General features: G+C 48.7%; 2 protein-coding genes across 2 annotated transcripts; both read right to left on the bottom strand.

Moving 5' to 3' along the window:
• Window positions 1-3830, bottom strand: PLD6 (phospholipase D family member 6). The gene is made up of 2 exons (XM_075285306.1): window positions 3437-3830; window positions 1-251 (listed from the first exon to the last, which is right to left on the bottom strand). Exons 1-2 carry the CDS (start codon window positions 3828-3830, stop codon window positions 1-3), a joined length of 645 nt encoding a protein of 214 aa, XP_075141407.1.
• Window positions 3831-7009: 3179 nt separating this feature from the next.
• On the bottom strand, window positions 7010-18315 carry FLCN (folliculin). Its single transcript, XM_075285900.1, has 12 exons — window positions 18247-18315; window positions 15697-16066; window positions 12604-12750; window positions 12017-12238; window positions 11773-11933; window positions 11296-11387; window positions 10082-10266; window positions 9876-9989; window positions 9667-9790; window positions 9463-9594; window positions 9270-9375; window positions 7010-7728 (listed from the first exon to the last, which is right to left on the bottom strand). Exons 2-12 carry the CDS (start codon window positions 15943-15945, stop codon window positions 7527-7529), a joined length of 1734 nt encoding a protein of 577 aa, XP_075142001.1. The 5' UTR covers window positions 15946-16066; window positions 18247-18315; the 3' UTR covers window positions 7010-7526.
• Between the last annotated feature and the right edge of the window lie 1691 nt (window positions 18316-20006).

Raw genomic sequence — 20006 nt, 5'->3', positions numbered from 1 at the left:
TTAAGTTTGCTTCTTGTCCTCCTCTGGGAAGAAACAGTAGGTTGTGGGGTCATACTCCTTCCAGAGACGCTCAAACTGCTCCCTATAGGCCCTGACGCAGACACCATCATCTGTGATGAGGAGGTTTTCCTGGTTCGTCTGGATGGCCTGCATAGTCCAGTTCATGGAGCCAGTGATGACAATGGTATTGTCCACTACTGCAAACTTGTGGTGCATGAAGCCGGAGGACTGATTGTGACGGACTGCGACACCTGCAAAATCAGGGGGAGGGAAATCTTTAGTAAGGAGACACTTGTATCCTGGTGTTAGTCACAATACGGCGCTAGTACGTACCTAGCCCCAGTTCTGTACATACAGGTAAAAAGAATCGGTCAGGAGGGATAATGGCAATATGGCTGCCTCTCCATGTATCTGTGACCTGTCCCCCAAGTATACCAAGCGCCTCATGTATAGACCCCAATGCCTGACAACCCTGCTTGTGACCCCTCATCAGATTGACCACCCCCCATTTAAAATTCACCCCATGTGCTATCCTTACCAGCAGGGTAATCAGTAGTCACTCCCCATCAGCCTTGCCCCAGTCATTACAGACCTCCTCAGCCCCCCCCCCCAAAATGTTCCATCCCCATCTGTCCTAACTGTCACCTCTCCAGTCGTTCCATCCCCCATATGCCCTATCCTCTGCCCACCCAGCCATTAGAGCCCCCATATACCCTTATCCCCCCCCTCCAGCCATTACAGCCCCCCGTGTGCCCTTATCCCCCCCCCCTCCAGCCATTACAGCCCCCCGTGTGCCCTTATCCCCCCCCCTCCAGCCATTACAGCCCCCCGTGTGCCCTTTCCCCCCCCCCTCCAGCCATTACAGCCCCCCGTGTGCCCTTTCCCCCCCCCCCTCCAGCCATTACAGCCCCCCGTGTGCCCTTTTCCCCCCCTCCAGCCATTACAGCCCCCCGTGTGCCCTTTTCCCCCCCTCCAGCCATTACAGCCCCCCGTGTGCCCTTATCCCCCCCCTCCAGCCATTACAGCCCCCCGTGTGCCCTTATCCCCCCCCCCCTCCAGCCATTACAGCCCCCCGTGTGCCCTTATCCCCCCCCTCCAGCCATTACAGCCCCCCGTGTGCCCTTATCCCCCCCTCCAGCCATTACAGCCCCCCGTGTGCCCTTATCCCCCCCTCCAGCCATTACAGCCCCCCGTGTGCCCCCCCCCTCAGTCATTACAGCCCCCCATATGCCCCCCCCCTCAGTCATTACAGCCCCCCATATGCCCCCCCCTCAGTCATTACAGCCCCCCATATGCCCTATTCCCCCCCCCCTCAGTCATTACAGCCCCCCATATGCCCTATTCCCCCCCCCTCAGTCATTACAGCCCCCCATATGCCCTATTCCCCCCCCCCTCAGTCATTACAGCCCCCCATATGCCCTATCCCCCCCCCTCAGTCATTACAGCCCCCCATATGCCCTATCCCCCCCCCCTCAGTCATTACAGCCCCCCATATGCCCTATCCCCCCCCTCAGTCATTACAGCCCCCCATATGCCCTATCCCCCCCCCTCAGTCATTACAGCCCCCCATATGCCCTATCCCCCCCCCTCAGTCATTACAGCCCCCCATATGCCCTATCCCCCCCCCTCAGTCATTACAGCCCCCCATATGCCCTATTCCCCCCCCCTCAGTCATTACAGCCCCCCATATGCCCCCCCCCTCAGTCATTACAGCCCCCCATATGCCCCCCCCTCAGTCATTACAGCCCCCCATATGCCCTATTCCCCCCCCCCTCAGTCATTACAGCCCCCCATATGCCCTATTCCCCCCCCCCTCAGTCATTACAGCCCCCCATATGCCCTATTCCCCCCCCCTCAGTCATTACAGCCCCCCATATGCCCTATTCCCCCCCCCCTCAGTCATTACAGCCCCCCATATGCCCTATCCCCCCCCCTCAGTCATTACAGCCCCCCATATGCCCTATCCCCCCCCCTCAGTCATTACAGCCCCCCATATGCCCTATCCCCCCCCCAGTCATTACAGCCCCCCATATGCCCTATCCCCCCCCCTCAGTCATTACAGCCCCCCATATGCCCTATCCCCCCCCCCCTCAGTCATTACAGCCCCCCATATGCCCTATCCCCCCCCCCCTCAGTCATTACAGCCCCCCATATGCCCTATCCCCCCCCCCTCAGTCATTACAGCCCCCCATATGCCCTATCCCCCCCCCTCAGTCATTACAGCCCCCCATATGCCCTATCCCCCCCCTCAGTCATTACAGCCCCCCATATGCCCTATCCCCCCCCCTCAGTCATTACAGCCCCCCATATGCCCTATCCCCCCCCCTCAGTCATTACAGCCCCCCATATGCCCTATCCCCCCCCCCTCAGTCATTACAGCCCCCCATATGCCCTATCCCCCCCCTCAGTCATTACAGCCCCCCATATGCCCTATCCCCCCCCCTCAGTCATTACAGCCCCCCATATGCCCTATCCCCCCCCCCCTCAGTCATTACAGCCCCCCATATGCCCTATCCCCCCCCCCTCAGTCATTACAGCCCCCCATATGCCCTATCCCCCCCCCTCAGTCATTACAGCCCCCCATATGCCCTATCCCCCCCCTCAGTCATTACAGCCCCCCATATGCCCTATCCCCCCCCCTCAGTCATTACAGCCCCCCATATGCCCTATCCCCCCCCCTCAGTCATTACAGCCCCCCATATGCCCTATCCCCCCCCCCTCAGTCATTACAGCCCCCCATATGCCCTATCCCCCCCCTCAGTCATTACAGCCCCCCATATGCCCTATCCCCCCCCTCAGTCATTACAGCCCCCCATATGCCCTATCCCCCCCCTCAGTCATTACAGCCCCCCATATGCCCTATCCCCCCCCTCAGTCATTACAGCCCCCCATATGCCCTATCCCCCCCCTCAGTCATTACAGCCCCCCATATGCCCTATCCCCCCCCTCAGTCATTACAGCCCCCCATATGCCCTATCCCCCCCCCTCAGTCATTACAGCCCCCCATATGCCCTATCCCCCCCCCTCAGTCATTACAGCCCCCCATATGCCCTATCCCCCCCCTCAGTCATTACAGCCCCCCATATGCCCTATCCCCCCCCCAGTCATTACAGCCCCCCATATGCCCTATCCCCCCCCTCAGTCATTACAGCCCCCCATATGCCCTATCCCCCCCCCTCAGTCATTACAGCCCCCCATATGCCCTATCCCCCCCCCTCAGTCATTACAGCCCCCCATATGCCCTATCCCCCCCCCCTCAGTCATTACAGCCCCCCATATGCCCTATCCCCCCCCCCTCAGTCATTACAGCCCCCCATATGCCCTATCCCCCCCCCCTCAGTCATTACAGCCCCCCATATGCCCTATCCACTTCCCCCCCCCCCTCAGTCATTCCACCCCATGATATCCTGTCAGCCTTCCCCGGGCGCCATCTTACCCGCCTTCCTCAGGGATCCGATCTGGGAGCCAGCAGCCGCCATGTAGTCGCTGTCAGTGATGACTCTCACCCGGACTCCCTGGCTATGGAGGAGCAGCACTGCCCGGGCCAGCGGAGGACTGGATAAGGTGAAGATGCAAAGCTCCAGAGAGCGCCGGGCCCCGAGGAGCCGCCTCACCAGCTGGTACAGGGCGCTGTCCTTGTCATGAGGTAAAGGGCAGGAGCAGGACAGGCCGGGGCTCAGCAGGGGCTCCGTACATACCAGAGGGGCCGGGAAGAACAGAACCTCCCGCACCGGCCTCCTCCTCCTCACGAAGCGGTACACAAGCTCCAGGCTCAGGCTGACGGCCACAGCGGCCAGGCCCAGTAGCCTCCATGACACCGCGGGGAACATGACAGGAGGCGGGCCCGGGAAAATGGCGGGAAGTGAAGCCTCAGGGGAGGGGCGCGAGGTGAGCAGGCTGAGGAGGCGACAGACAAAATGGCGGATTGGGCTGAGGCGGGAATCCCATAATTCTGAGCCTAATGTGTGACAGAGCTGTCAACTATATCAGAAGTCTTATAAACTCTCAGAATTTGGGTGTTTAATTAAATCTGAGACAAACTTTCATTTTTTTGGAGACGTCGCAACAAATATTACCTCAGATGGGTTGCGTGTCACTTTTTGCATGAAATGGGGGATAGACTACTTCGTAAATGCGTCGGGCGGCTTCAGAGATTTGTTCGGCAGGAAAAAAAATATTTTTGTTGGGTTTTTTTAAGCCATTTTTGAAGTTTTCATAAGTTTTTTGGGGGATTTTTAGCCACTTTTGAGTTCTTTTTTTTTTTTATACAAATGCTAGTCTTTTTTTTCACCTAAAAAATAAAAGAAAAAAAACTAAAAATTGAAAAATCTCTTCAGAATTTTTTGACAGGCAGAAAAAAATATCTTCCTTTTGAGGCAGGTTTTGTTGATTTTTTAGAAGCCATTTTTGAAGAAGTTTTCAGATTTTTTTTATTTTTATTTTAACGGCTTCTGCCTCGCACATAGGGTTCCTTTTCCTCAAGCTACCCTGTTTCCCTGAAAATAAGACATCCCCTCCTTCACCTCTTGGACCACCTACAACTGGCAGTCATGCTAAGGAAGCGCCGGCATGATTGCCAATTGTCGCTCGTTCCAGCCGCTGCATAAGACAGAAAAATCTACTAGCAGAAAAAAAAAAATCTAGCAGTCTACATAGACTGAACATTGTATGGAGGAGGATGTATGACGCTAGGTTCACACCTGCGTTCAGGGTCTCCGTTCTGTGGTTTCCGTCTTCTGCATGCCAGAAGACGGAAACCACAGACCGAGTCCGGCCGTGAGCGTTTTATGCTCTCCGCCGCGAAACCGTTTTTTTTAATCCGGACACAGAGTACTGCATGTCCGACTCTGTGTCCGGATTATAAAACCCGGTTTCGCGTCGGAGAGCATAAAACGCTCTGTATCCTGCTCTGTTTTATGCAGGAAACGGAAGCCTGCAGTACGGAGAGGAGAACGCAGATGTGAACGAGCCCTGACGTGGATTCCGCTGTCAAAATCCTCCTCCATGTCCCCGTGTGAACTAGCCCTAACATTTCCATGGGCGTCAGGAGCGGAATAAATGGGAGGTGGAGCAAAAAATAAAAATCTGCCCAACTCCAACTGAAATGAATGGGAAATTTTGGGAGGTGATTTATTTTTTTTTGGGTGGATTCTGCCTTGTAAATATCCGCCTGCAAAAATCTGTTTGAAGTTGCCCCCTCATCTGGGGGCATTGAAAAACATAAAAAAATTCACACTCACCTGTCCCCAGTGCTCCGTGTCTTCCTGGCGCGCTCCAGTCCTGCTGCTGTACGGGTCTCTTCTGTAGTCCGCTGATTGGCCTCAGTGGTCACATGACTGCTGAGGCCAATCAGTGAGTGGTATGTGATGTCACTACCTGTGACATCACGGGTCTCTTGCTAGAGACTAAACAGCAGCTTCAGGGGAACGGAAGAGGGTACTATTCCGTTATCGGGCCAGCAGCAGCGCATTTCAGCACCAGCTTTCGGGACAGCAGTTCAGTTCAGCAGCGGGAATTACAATGACATCCGAGGACTGCTGGCCCGATGCTTGTGCCCAGTAGCCAGTACATCAATGACCCCCCCTCCATCTCCTCCTCCTTCCAGTGCTGCCCCCCAGCTCTCCTTACATCTACCCCGTACCCTCTCCCCGCCACATGACTAAGCCGATGCTGGCCCGATGATAGAGGCCGTGCTTGTGTGTAGTAGGCAGTACATCGATCGATGCCCTCATCCTCCTCTTCCTTCCAGTGCTGCCCCCCAGCTCTTCTTACATCTGCCCCGTACCCTCTCCCTGTAATAGGCCTCACCGTAAATCTTGAGCAATGAATGCTACTAGATAGCCGCCGGACGCTGCAGAAAGTTTGTCCCTCCGGCTCGCTGTAGCTCACCGTTCCTATAGTCGGCGTGTTTCTTGTCAGGGCCTGGATTGAGCCCCGGTGTCTTTCCTTTCGGTCTCGGTACTAGCGCTGAGGTGAGGCCTAGTCGTGTGGCGGGGAGAGGGTACGGGGAAGATGTAAGGAGAGCTGGGGGGCAGCACTGGCAGGAGGAGAAGGATGGGGGAGGGGGGTCATCGATGTACTGGTTACTGGGCACAAGCATCGGGCCAGCAGTCCTCGGATGTCATTGTAATTCCCGCTGCTGAACTGCTGTCCCGAAAGCTGCTGCTGAACTGCGCTGCTGCTGGCCCGATAACGGAATAGTACCCGGAAGAGACTCATTTAGCGGAAGGAGTGGACACTGGGGCACCAGAGACAGGCGAGTATACATTTTTTTAATTTTTTTTTTTTTTTAAAGAAGTTGTCCAACTTTGCCTGGACAACCCCTTTAAGAGGGTATCAGAAAGTTGCAATGGTTGGCAGCGCTGTATGCTCCGGCGTCTGTCACTACCTCTTCTCCATCAGTAAGTTCAGACCAAGGAAGTCATGCCAAAGAAAATTTATTTTGTGAAAATTTATTTAAAATGTGCAATTTCTGTTGTTACCTTTTTACTGTGTTTAATTCAAATCATTGAGAAATTTAACTTTTTTTTTTTTTTTGCTAGTAGTAATTCAGATGTCGTAATACGCTGAATGTGCCACAAGTCCTGACGCGACTTTCAGTCCGATGGCCTAAACTACTGTAGCCGCACACCTGCAATCGGGATGATCTTTGCGTCCGTAACATGGCCATGTGAATAAGCCCTTAGAGTTTTTGAGTCAAAGTGTTTTACCGATTTTCACCCATAGTAGAAGTCAAATGTCTCCAGGTTGTCTAAGAAGTTACGTAACACCAAAATATGTGTGAACAAGTCCTAAGTGCCGTCTGGGCTTCCCCAAAGTCATTGAGGTTGGATGAAGACATCGCTCGCTCCCTGTTTACAAAATTCCGAATTTAGCTTTGGACGTGAATGGAGAAGAGAAGGTGAATATCAAAAAGTGCAAAAGAAAAGTAAAAAGTTTTACGAAGTGGCCAAGGAAGGTCACAAGGCAACATAAAAGCATGTCCGATATATTGGTGTCTGGTTTTGGATTTTCAGCTTTTTGTAGCAAATAAGTTAAAATGGTTCTAACTATCAATATTCCAGAAAAAAACATCGTAAAACATGGCTGCTTTCATGACTGGTGGTGTATGGACAACTCAGATCCAACACAGCTGAGCTGCAATACCAGACACGACCAGTGGACTAACATGGCACTGTTTCTGGAAGAAAGTGGCCATGCTTTTCTAATTCAGTACAACCCCTTTAAAACCAGGACAGTCTACGCCGTGGCACAGTTATATAGGGTCCTGCTAGGACCACCCTCTCCTGTGTCCTTCTCCCAGAGCATTATATAGGAGGCAGCCATCTCTGGTGTAGCATACACATAAGAATTCATATAGGTCCTGGGGTCGTTTGCATAGGGTACAATGAGATGCAGCTGTAACAGTGGCCACATGTCTGTATGTCTATAATGTCCACATGTGGGTGTCCTCCGAGCTCCGAAATATACATGTCCATGTTGTAATACTACCGTTCTCCCCTCCACACTGCCCCTCGGGGGCCTTGTTAGTTCCTGCACTCGGATGAGGTGGGGCTGCGCACACTGGACATTAGGTGTGACTTGTAGGTCTTGCTGAGGCCGGTCATCCAGAATTTGAGCAGTTTTACGTTGTCCTCCTCTGACGCTCCCAAAATGCCCAGCAGCTTCTGTGTGTCCTCTTTGGGGCGACTGTCCACTTTGGTGAACTTGAAGAGAACTTTCACTTTACTAAAACAGAAAATATAAAAAGGAATACTCATTAAAGGGGTTGTGCCTGACTGCAACGTACAGTGCCACACATTATACAGTGGCTGTGCTCAGTACTGCAGCTCAGCACCTTCAACTTGAATGGGACTGCGCAGTGACCGGAGCATGTGACCGATGAATGTGACGTCACATGGACTGTGAAACGGGTATTATTTCACACAGCAATGCTTAATATGTTTATTTTTCAAAGTTTTAGCTAAATGGGGAATATTTGTGTTTTCAATTTTTGTTTTTGACTCCCCAAACCCCATAACTTTGTTATTTTCCTGTTCACAGAGCGATATGAGAGCTTAATATTTGCAGGACAAATTGTACTTTGTAGTGTCACTAAGTAATATTCTGTACAATGTACTGGGAGGATGGAAAAAGATTCAGAATGGGGGGGAAAAAACTGCATTTGTGCGACTTTCTTATAGACTTTGCGTTTATGGAGTTCACTATGCAGTCAGAATGACGTCACCTGTATTGTGTGGGATACGATTCCAAGGATACCAAATTTATAGAGGTTTTTCTGCTTTTAGGCTTTAACCCCTTAAAGAGGACCTTTCATTGGTTTGAGCACAGGCAGTTCTATATACTGCTGGAAAGCCAAAAGTGCACTGAATTCAGCGCACTGTCGGCTTTCCCGATCTGTGCCCCGGGTGAAGAGCTATCGGTCCCGGTCCCGTAGCTCTTCACAGTCAGAAGGGCGTTCCTGACAGTCTGTCAAGAACGTCCTTCTCTGCAGCAGCGCCTATAGCGCTGTACAGTGTGAGCGGAGAGGAACGTTCCCTCCCCTCCTGATAATACTTGTCTATGGACGAACACTGTGAGCAGAGGGAGGGGGCAATCCTCCCCGCTCACACTGTACAGCGCTATAGGCGCTGCTGCAGAGAAGGACGTTCTTGACAGACTGTCAGGAACGCCCTTCTGACTGTGAAGAGCTACGGTACCGGGACCGATAGCTCTTCATCCGGGGCACAGATCGGGAAAGCCGACAGTGAATTCAGCGCACTGTCTGCTTTCCAGCAGTATATAGAACTGCCTGTGCCCAAATCCATGAAAGGTCCTCTTTAAAAATAAAAAAAAAAATCCAAATTTTGCAGTCTATTGGACTTTTGCTACTTAGACATTGGGGCTGGTCATAGATTAGAGCCGTCCAGCAACAGTAAATGTATGGAGGTGGTGGTGACTGGCCCTGGGGGGCATCCTGAGTGAACTCTACTCATATGTAATAGCTCCGGGTCTCTGCTGCATTGGACCCAGTAGCTATGGCGGCTGCACTGCTACAGAGTAACCATAATCTTTTAAAGAAATAATAATAGTAAGGCGGACATTGCCTAAAGGTTAAAAACTGCTACTGGCAGGTGTCATGTATGGAGCAGGTCAAGCTCCTGAGCCCACTATGAACTGCCTGCCTATATTATGGTGCACACATACGGCAAGTATCAGGAAGGGGTTAACCTCTATGTACTTCTAACAAGTGCCCATTTCTGCATTCCCCCAATAGTGCAGCCCCTTACTTCATCCACTCCTCCTTCAGACACACCAAGCACTGCTCCACCACGTCCATAGACAGGTTCTCATTGCTCAGAGCAGCTTCGATCTTGTTGAGGATGGTCAGTCCCACTGCGGGAGATAAAGCACCAGGTAAGAGGATTCTCATAAGCAAATACTATACATACAACTATAGGAGTGTCTATGCATCAATCTCACCCCTGTCCGTGGCCACTGGGCTCCCACTTGTCAGCACAAATTCGTATTTGCTGAGAGGCTCATCGTCCACAAACAAGACAGGGTACAGGTTGGATCGCGGAGCCGTGCGGACCTCAATCATAACGGCAAATTCTGTTAAGACAAGATATTATTACAACCATGTACAAATGTGACATCAGCCTGGCACTGGAGCCTAGGACTCACCAGAGGACTGAACGTGTAGGGGGATCTCAGCCTGGGGGCTCAGTCCCAAAAAATTGCATCTATAGGCATCTTCATACTTTTCACTGTATGGGATGACACGGATACAGCCTACAGGGAGCATGGCCTGAGATAGGGAGGATTAAAGGGTCACTGTGGAGTTAAGGTGCGCCACATGATATATCATGTTAGTATATTTCAGCTGCTCACACCTGCAGGACATCAAATGCAGACTGGATGAGCTCTCGGTCCTGTCCCTTCCAAATGACTTGATTCCCCATAAGAATATGCCAGGCCAGCATGCGGAAAGCGGAGGCACCCAGCACCTAAAGGCAAACACAAAACGGCACAGTCTGTAAGACTGGTGAACTGGCAAAATATGGATTCTGAATTGGGGACCCAAACCGATATCATTTACCTGTCTCATGTGCCGCAGAGACCGAAACACGCCCGTCCTCCGGATGTTCCAGCCGCATTCTGACAGGGCTGATGAATCTGTATGGCATTTGGACAGTTCTCTTCCTTCTAGAACTTCAGGCTGCGGTCGGGGTCGACCCTCCTCTTCTTCGTGACTCTCCCAGGCTGCACACTCTTCTTCCAAGTCTGCAGAAATAATAATCTAGAGGTACTGAGCTAGAACAACCCTAGTGACCGCAGTGATATCTACAATGCTTTGTTACTGGTGACTCAAGGAAATCTTGAGGTCTTAGACCCTTTTTTAGTGATAACTAGAGCCTCCAGTCCCTGGTGACCCAGTGATATCTAGAGCCTCCAGTCCCTGGTGACCCAGTGATATCTAGAGCCTCCAGTCCCTGTGACCCAGTGATATCTAGAGCCTCCAGTCCCTGGTGACCCAGTGATATCTAGAGCCTCAAGTCCCTGGTGACCCAGCGATAACTAGAGCCTCAAGTCCCTGGTGACCCAGTGATATCTAGAGCCTCAAGTCCCTGGTGACCCGGTGATAACTAGAGCCTCAAGTCCCTGGTGACACAGTGATATCTAGAGCCTCCAGTCCCTGGTGACCCAGTGATATCTAGAGCCTCCAGTCCCTGGTGACCCAGTGATATCTAGAGCCTCCAGTCCCTGGTGACCCGGTGATAACTAGAGCCTCAAGTCCCTGGTGACCCGGTGATAACTAGAGATTCAAGTCCCTGGTGACCCAGTGATATCTAGAGCCTCCAGTTCCTGGTGACCCGGTGATAACTAGAGCCTCAAGTCCCTGGTGACCCAGTGATATCTAGAGCCTCAAGTCCCTGGTGACCCGGTGATAACTAGAGTCTCAAGTCCCTGGTGACCCGGTGATAACTAGAGCCTCAAGTCCCTGGTGACCCGGTGATAACTAGCGCCTCAAGTCCCTGGTGACCCAGCGATATCTAGAGCCTCCAGTCCCTGGTAAACCAGTGATATTTAGAGCCTCCAGTCCCTGGTGACCCAATATCTAGAGCCCCCAGTTCCTGGTGACCCAGTGATAGTAAAAGAGCTTCCAGCCTGAGGACCAGTAATATCCCCAAATCCCAGTCCTGGGTGACTCCATGATATCTGCATCTCACAGTCTCTGGTGACTCAGTGATATACACAACACTTGCTTCACCATAGTTTATATCCATCAGTAAAGTCCTGAGTTACACATACCTGCCTGCTTCTCCATCTGCACCAAAGTATCCTCTGTGGGGGCTCCCTCCAGCAGCTTCTCGGTCAGACGGCAGCCACAAGCCTTCAGTAACCTGCGGGACACCTTGTCACATTAATATACCATATCATATAACTAGAAATAAGGGGATCACGTTCCATTGGGTGAGTGATATATTTCCATCACAATGCATTAATCTATTGTATACATCTTATTTTATTGCTGTGCAGTAGAAATCACCATTCACATCACACATGGTGGAAAGCTCTGCTTCGGCTTTCTGCTGCGGGATCCACACGGACACAGTTTGGAGAGGAATCTGAAGTGGAAGACTGACTCAAATTTGTCTCCCAATTCTGACGTGGGAAGCTAGCCCTAAACTCGGATTTCTGCCATACATTGCGCCTGAGATTCCGAATAGAATGCAGGTGTGAACACAGCCTTAATCTAGAAGAGATCAGAAAAGTGAGTAAAGTTACCATGCAAAGGACGTGTGTAGACAGGCCCATAAATTATCATCATTGGTGAGTGATGTCAGGGACCGAGCTGCATTGCCATTTCTCTGGTGCAAAAATGGTGTAAATGCTGTGTTAATCCGAAGGGGGCGCTGTGGACACCCGAACTGTTCTGCTTCAAACACCTGCAAAACATAACACAAATACATTATTACCTGCAGCATGGAAAGGTAACAATCTGGCGGTTTTATGGGTGGCTTTTACATACCTTTAAGGCCTTCCCTTGAAGTTCATCTATAACCCCTCTGATCTTGGACAACAGGAACGGCCAGGAGTTGATCAGGTAGATCCGGTCCATCATGATGACGATGATACTGTACCAGCGCTGAAACCCTCGGGCGAGACTGTCCTTGATGAAGAACGTGTGGCTGAAAACAAAGCCGTGCTGTTCATCCCCGAAGAAGATGGGACCTTCCCTGCCTGGGCAGACCTAGAAGACAGAAATATGTCAAGCAATATTGACAAAGCTGTAGGAGTCAGTCTGTATTGCTCCCTTGCATCTAAAATTAGGAATGAAGAATCTCTGCAAATAGTTTTATTGAAAAAAATGCTACCGTTTCATGTATACAGCCCCTATGCTGAATTATTTATCTCTGTGGTTACAGACTACAAGCAAACCTGTGTGGTCTGATTCTGCGGTCATATGTGACTTTTCCTCCATCTAGTTGTAACGGAGAAGGCATGGCGTAGCATATAACAAAGATAAGACTACAAATAGATTGTTTGTCATCTGTAACAATGGAGATACACAGGTCGGCATAGGAGATGTATACACAAGAGGTGACTGCTTATTACCTCACAGCTTAAGCTGCGCACACAGGCCTGACGCACAATGCTGAAGAGCTGAGGATGGTTGGGGTGCTGGTGGCTGACGTATTTAATAGAAGTTTCCTTATCATGGCTGATGTACCCAGGGTGGCCAGCAGCCAAAGAGCGGCAGCCCTAAACAGGAACAGCAGAAAACAAAGCAGAATATATTAAAAAGGTCAATATCTGTCAATGCTAAGAACTGAGGGCAAGTGAGCAGAGTAGGATATGTGTCACCAGAAGAAACTGCACCAGTGCTGGGGACTATCTCCAGTATCCCCTGTATTTGTCACTGATGGAGGTTCGACTGTCATGTGTCTTGAAATACAGCAAATAGCACTGCCCCATTATCAAGATTATATCTACTAAAATATTGACCCCATATACAAGAACATACCGTATTTTTCGGACTATAAGACGCACTTTCCCCCCCCCCAAATTTGGGGGGAAAAGAAGGGTGCGTCTTATAGTCTGAATGCGGCACCTGGCATCCGCTGTAATAGAGAGGCGGATGTCGGCAAGGGATAGACTGAGACATCGCTGCGCTCCTCTGCCCTGCATGAAGCCAGCAGCGGCAGGGGCGATGCTATTCCGCTCCTCCGTCCCCCCTGCCGCTGGCTTCATGCAGGGCAGAGGAGCGCAGCGATGTCTCAGGTCCCGGCACCTGTGCTGGCGTCTATCCCTCGCCGGTATCCGCCTCTCTAGTACAGCGGATGCCAGGTCAGTATCAGCGGCCCCTTCTCCCCCGGGGCCGGTCCCCACCGGCCCCGTACCTGTGAAGTTGCAGGCCGGCTCCTGCGCGGCGATATCGCAGGAGCCGACCTGTTCGGGTGACAGCCGGGAGCCTAATGAGGCTCCCAGGCCTGTCACTGCTATATTAGTATTGCGGCTGGTCTCTATGACCAGCCGTAATACTAATAGACAGAATGTCCCATAGACGGCAATACAGTTGTATTGCCGTCTATGGGACTTGCAATCAAGTGACCGCAGGTTCAAGCCCCAGGGGGGGAATAAAATAGTAAAAAAAAAAAAAAAACTTTAAAAATATATAATAAAAATATGAAATAAATAAAAGTTCTAAATCACCTCCTGTCCCTAGAATATATATATATATAAAAGTAGAAAATCATATATCATAAACCACCGTTTTTTTTTTTCAATACAAGGTGATCTAAGCAATATATAGTCCCCAAAATGGTATACCGTAACTAAAAAGTACTTCTGGCCCCGCAAAAAAAAACACTCTATGCGTCCCCGTACAGCTGCAGGGTCACCTGTCAATGTGGCCTTGCAGCTGTTGCAAAACTACAACTCCCATATATTAAATATTTTACCATTTTTTGCTTCCAAATTTTTTTTCCTCCTCTAAAACCTGGGTGCGTCTTATAGTCCGAAAAATACGGTAATTACTAGAATACTCCCTATGTACAAGAATATAACTACTATAATACTGCTCCTACGTACAAGAATATAACTACTATAATACTGCCCCCTATGTACAAGAATATAACTACTATAATACTGCCCCCTATATACAAGTATATAACTACTATAATACTGCTCCTATGTACAAGAATATAACTACTATAATACTGCTCCTATGTACAAGAATATAACTACTATAATACTACTCCTATGTACAAGAGTATAACTACTATAATACTGCTCCTATGTACAAGAATATAACTACTATAATAGTGCTCCTATGTACAAGAATATAACTACTGTAATACTGCTCCTATGTACAAGAATATAACTACTATAATACTACTCCTATGTACAAGAATATAACTACTATAATACTGCCCCCCTATGTACAAGAATATAACTACTATAATACTGCTCCTATGTACAAGAATATAACTACTATAATACTGCTCCTATGTACAAGAATATAACTACTATAATACTGCTCCTATGTACAAGAATATAACTACTATAATACTACCTCCTATGTACAAGAATATAACTACTATAATACTGCTCCTATGTACAAGAATATAACTACTACAATACTACCTCCTATGTACAAGACTATAACTACTATAATACTACCTCCTATGTACAAGAATATAACTACTATAATACTGCTCCTATGTACAAGAATATAACTACTGTAATACTGCTCCTATGTACAAGAATATAACTACTATAATACTACTCCTATGTACAAGAATATAACTACTATAATACTGCCCCCCTATGTACAAGAATATAACTACTATAATACTGCTCCTATGTACAAGAATATAACTACTATAATACTACTCCTATGTACAAGAATATAACTACTATAATACTGCCCCCCTATGTACAAGAATATAACTACTATAATACTGCTCCTATGTACAAGAATATAACTACTATAATACTACTCCTATGTACAAGAATATAACTACTATAATACTACTCCTATGTACAAGAATATAACTACTATAATACTGCCCCCCTATGTACAAGAATATAACTACTATAATACTGCTCCTATGTACAAGAATATAACTACTATAATACTACTCCTATGTACAAGAATATAACTACTATAATACTACTCCTATGTACAAGAATATAACTACTATAATACTGCCCCCCTATGTACAAGAATATAACTACTATAATACTGCTCCTATGTACAAGAATATAACTACTATAATACTGCTCCTATGTACAAGAATATAACTACTATAATACTGCCCCCTATGTATAAGAATATAACTACTATAATACTGCCCCCTATGTACAAGAATATAACTACTATAATACTGCCCCCTATGTATAAGAATATAACTACTATAATACTGCTCCTATGTACAAGAATATAACTACTACGTACGTAATACATTGAAAGCATAGGGAAAAAAGCCTCCCATTGATTTCAATGGGGAGCGCACGTATGCCGGCACCCATTCAAGACAATGGGAGCTGCTTTTTACGCGCTCATTCTGAACGTGTTTTTACAATCAGAATGAGCGCAGCGTTACATCGTGTGAAGGCTCCCTAATACTGCCCCCTATGTACACATCTATAGCTCCAATGATAACACTGCCCCTGATGTAAGATCACTTTCATACGATTATTTACCTCGCACATATCTGATTTCTTTAGCCTGGGGCTGTTGGACTCGGCACTGGCGCCATCTGCAGGGCTGTGAGAACGGATCCTGCTACTCATCTGAATTCCTCCTTCTTCCTCTTCCACCTGTTCCCCATGACCTAGGCTATCTCCACAGGCTGCCCCCTGGGGTAGGGGTGAATGCAGGGCTTCTGTGCAGAACAGTGTGCGGGGTCCATGGAGCTCACAGAAGTGACACAGCGCTACAATGGCGTTCATGATTCTTGCCTGACAGTTTTCAACGCGTTGGAGTCAGTTCATATTGGTCATCTTGCAGAATAGTCAGTGATGGCCGTCACCTTGTCTCACTCCAGACACACAGATCATCATCCTGTAGGAACTGAGCACAGGAGAAGAGACAACTTAAGAATCGGACACTGGCTTATGAGGTGGCACAAAAAAGACTGGTTTCTTTTTTCGGGAATAGAGCAGATTTGCTAATCTTAAAGGGATGTTCCAGGCTAATTAACTGATAACCTATCCTTAGCATAGGTCGTCGATTGAAGATAGATGGAGGTCTGTGGAGGATGCCGGCTTATCCATGTGCTCCATTTTGGATTCGCTGCAGGGCCATCCCTGTAGCAATCTTGGATTCCTTCAATATGGTGATACTTTGACTGGATTGCACTCACAGGTCCAACACCAAGGACCCCCACTGATCAGCTGTTTAAAGAGGATGCATTGTCTGGTTGAGTGCTGCAGCCTCTTCACAGACAACCAAGCACAGCGCCATATATTGTATAGTGGCTGTACTTGGTACTGCTGCTCAGCTCATTCACTGAAATGGGACTGAGCTGCAGTCACACCATATGACTGATGAAGGTGACATCGAATGAACAGGCAGGCGTAAAGAAGTGCTGCTGCCACTGATCCACAGGGGTCGCGGGTGTTGGACCCCCCCCCCCCCCCCCCCACTAGTCCTCAATTGATGACCTATCCTACAAATAGTTATCAATTCATAGGTCCCTTTAAAGGGATAAGATAAGCGTCTTGAACCAATCTGATCATGAGAACAGGGGTCTGCAAGTGTACATACAGCATTGGAATGTGTGCGTAGCCACTTGTCCATACACTTCTATGCAATTAAACCACAGCAGTCTATGTCTGTCTCATAGTAAATAGAGACTACACGCGTGTTACGCCACTCTGTTCTCATGACTGCTAGGATTCCCAGAGGTAGGACCCTCAGAAATCCAGGTTTTCTTGCAGCCCGTGTAGTAGTACAGCATTACAATACAGCCCTTTGACCAAATGAGAGTATTAGCGCCAACTATTGGTGAGTTATTAACTTACAGGGTAACTAGTTTTGAAGGCTAAAACATTTTCTGTCATTTTTTAGTGGTACAAAATGCAGAATTTTTCGTGTAGGTTTCAAATAGATTTCCATTGTTGGGGGCGGAGCTAAGGCCTGTGATGGGGCATTGTAATTGCATACTTCTTAGCTTAATTTTAATTTTTTATTTTTTTTGGGGGGGGAGGGGTCACACATTGTACACCCCAATAAGCTCATACTAAGGGGTTGGCTTAGTGGTTAGCAGTGTAGCCTTGCAGCGCTGGAGTCCTAGGTTCGATTCCAGCCAAGGGCAATATCATAATCATTGCATTAAAGAGCTGCAAAATATGGCTAGTATTCTGGTCTATGGGGCAACCACGTGTACCCAGGAGAAGGTGAAAAGGCAAGCACTATGTCCGTATATAGGGAGCAAAGCCTTGTAGGACCGGCACCTGTCTCCAGAATGAGCCCTCTGTCCTGCCTGGTGAGGGCGCTCTTGCTGTGATTCTCATAGAAGTGAATGAAGACAAAGACAACGTCTGCAAGGAGTTTGTGTTTTCTTCCTGTGTTTTGTGGGTTTCCTCCCACACTCCAAAGACATCCTGATAGGGAAATCTAGATGGTGAGCCCTATATGGGACAGTGCAGACGGGTGCCAGTCCTACAAGCCTTTGGTCTATATGGATTTAGTACTTACCTTTTCGCCTTCTCCGGGGCGCACTCGGTTCCCCATAGACCAGAATACTAGCCAGATTTTTTTTTTATTTTTTATTTTTTTTATGTAGAGTGTGAGCCCCATATAGCGATCACAATGTACATGTTTTTCCTATCAGTCTGTCTTTGTAGAATGGGAGGAAATCCATACAAACACGGGGAGAACATGCAACTCCTTGCAGATGGTGTTCCTGGCGGGACTCGAACCCAGGACTCCAGCGCTGCAATACTAACCACTGAGCCACCGTGTTGGCCCTGATTACGAGCCATATTTTGCACCAATTCATTGCAATGATTTAGGGGGGGGGGGGCCTATAGACATCCCCCAGCAGTCACACAGTTGTAGCTGGCCACAGGCTATGGCAGGGTCACTGGACAGTCCTGCATGGCACTACAAGTCCCAGCATGCCTGGATACATAAACCTATAGCACCTAGAAAGAAATCCCCAGCCTGTCCTGCCCCCACACAGGCTCCCCGTGTCCCAGCACCCCCCAAATCCCCCTCTAGTACCCCCGATACGGCCACACACTCACCTGTCACTCCGCCATGTTTACATCACATGACACTGACTGAGTTCCCTTTCTGTGGGCGAGCGCAAGTGAGGAGTTTGAGAGGGGGGATTAAGATTCATTTACACCTAGAAATCACTTCTCAGGAGCTGCAGTGATAAAATCTTCACTTTATATGGTGTGAAATAATGGTGGATTATGTGAAAGAGGAAAGCGAAGACAGCGATTATAAACCTAACTCCTGGCCACTCCCCCCGTGCAGCGCGCACAGATGGTTTAACCCGATGATTAGGTTTCGCCAGGAATGCGTCAGCTGATGCAGTCACATGACTCCTCCCCCTGCATGTGGTGCGCTGTGTCACAGGGCTGTCACCAGAGGGGGGCAGCTCACGTTATAGCATGTATAAATACCCTTACTCAGTGCTCTTAAAGGGACTGTCCAGGACTACTGCTTTGTCCTGTTGCTGTTAGGTTCCATGTACAGCGCCACTCCTGGCCACAGGTTGGGTGTGGTACTGCAGATCAGCATAATTCACTTCAAAGGATCTGAACTATAATAGTAACCGGAGGACAGGGGTGGTGCAGTTTTTGGAACCAAAGATCCCTCTATTGCATTATATGGCTTCCAGATGCAAGTAGGACTGTGTGTACACATCAGGGCCAGGGATTTCTCTATTTCTATAGGGAAATATTCACTTTGGGTAGATTTGTTGCAAAAATGACTACCAGGGTTTTGGAAAACTCCCTGTACATACAGCAGAAACAGCCTTGGGGCGGGTACAGTTGGTGAGATTTGGGCTGTGTATTGGCCTTAGTTCCCAGACCTGAACTTGCAGCATCACAATGATTTATGATGAGGAGTCCCTGCATCCCCACCGCTATAGTACAGGACAAAAGATCTGCAGGGAATTCTAGACTCCTGTTATAGATCACTATGATGATGGCGTTCAGGCGCAGGATTCACGCTTGTAAACACGGCCCGTATATCGCAGACCAAACCCGCCCTTGTCATACAGATATACCGGAAATTTCTGCACCCAAACTGCTAAGTGTAAATATGTCCTATATCGTCCACAAATGGCTATGAAACTGATGGCCCATCCTCGTGAAAGGAGGAGATCCGTGCACCACGAACCAGCTGATTGAAGGGGCTGCAGAACTCAAGCAAGTGCTCCAAAGCTGCGGTACACAATAGTACCAGACCCGGCCACTACAAAACGAAGAGTATCTATCGGTAATCAATGAAGAAGTAGAAATGTTCAAGTGCATCCTTGATCCTTAGGATAGGTCATCGATTGTAATGGTCTGGATAAGGCCCCCTATAGCGAGCCACAGCCAAAAAGCAAAGCGGAAAAGACTGCAGTGTTTTTCACAGAAAGTCCAGAGTTTCCCCTCTGTGGACTTTCTTTCCCTATTATAACTATGCAGAAACAGTCAGCATTTCCATAGATATAATTGACATGCTGACGTTTTGTTTTGTTTTTTTAAATCACAGCATTTCCACTGCAGATATTTTTCTGCAAGGTGTGGATGGGATTAGCTGGAATTCCATCCACTTTGCAGGTATTTTGTGGCATTTTCGCAACGTGGGGCCCCTAGCCTTAGGCTTTCTGATGTGTCGGGTCTGATCTGTGATGCCAGGAGTCCCAACCACACCACAGGTCAGTGTATAGAGATGGTAGAGCCACCTTACACAGGTCCCAGGTCAACATGTGGCCCAGGGAATACAGTCGACATCAGTTCAGTATCTCACAGACCAAACCTGCCTGTATAAAGCAGGTCTC

Source organism: Leptodactylus fuscus, chromosome 8 (genome assembly GCF_031893055.1).
Source record: "Leptodactylus fuscus isolate aLepFus1 chromosome 8, aLepFus1.hap2, whole genome shotgun sequence".
In the NCBI taxonomy this organism is placed as follows: domain Eukaryota; kingdom Metazoa; phylum Chordata; class Amphibia; order Anura; family Leptodactylidae; genus Leptodactylus; species Leptodactylus fuscus.
The sequence above is the reverse complement of the archived record's forward strand: the minus strand, read 5'-3'. Positions and strand labels throughout refer to the sequence as shown.

Excerpts from the sequence above, each read along its gene's own strand:
- PLD6 (XM_075285306.1), bottom strand. The coding sequence starts at position 3,830 with ATGTTCCCCGCGGTGTCATGGAGGCTACTGGGCCTGGCCGCTGTGGCC. Across the intron at positions 252-3,436 it reads CGGATCCCTGAGGAAGGCGG|GTGTCGCAGTCCGTCACAAT; the intron begins GTAAGATGGCGC and ends CTGATTTTGCAG.
- FLCN (XM_075285900.1), bottom strand. The coding sequence starts at position 15,945 with ATGAACGCCATTGTAGCGCTGTGTCACTTCTGTGAGCTCCATGGACCC. Across the intron at positions 12,751-15,696 it reads AGAAATCAGATATGTGCGAG|GGCTGCCGCTCTTTGGCTGC; the intron begins GTAAATAATCGT and ends GTTCCTGTTTAG. Across the intron at positions 9,595-9,666 it reads CCTACACGTTCAGTCCTCTG|AATTTGCCGTTATGATTGAG; the intron begins GTGAGTCCTAGG and ends TTGTCTTAACAG.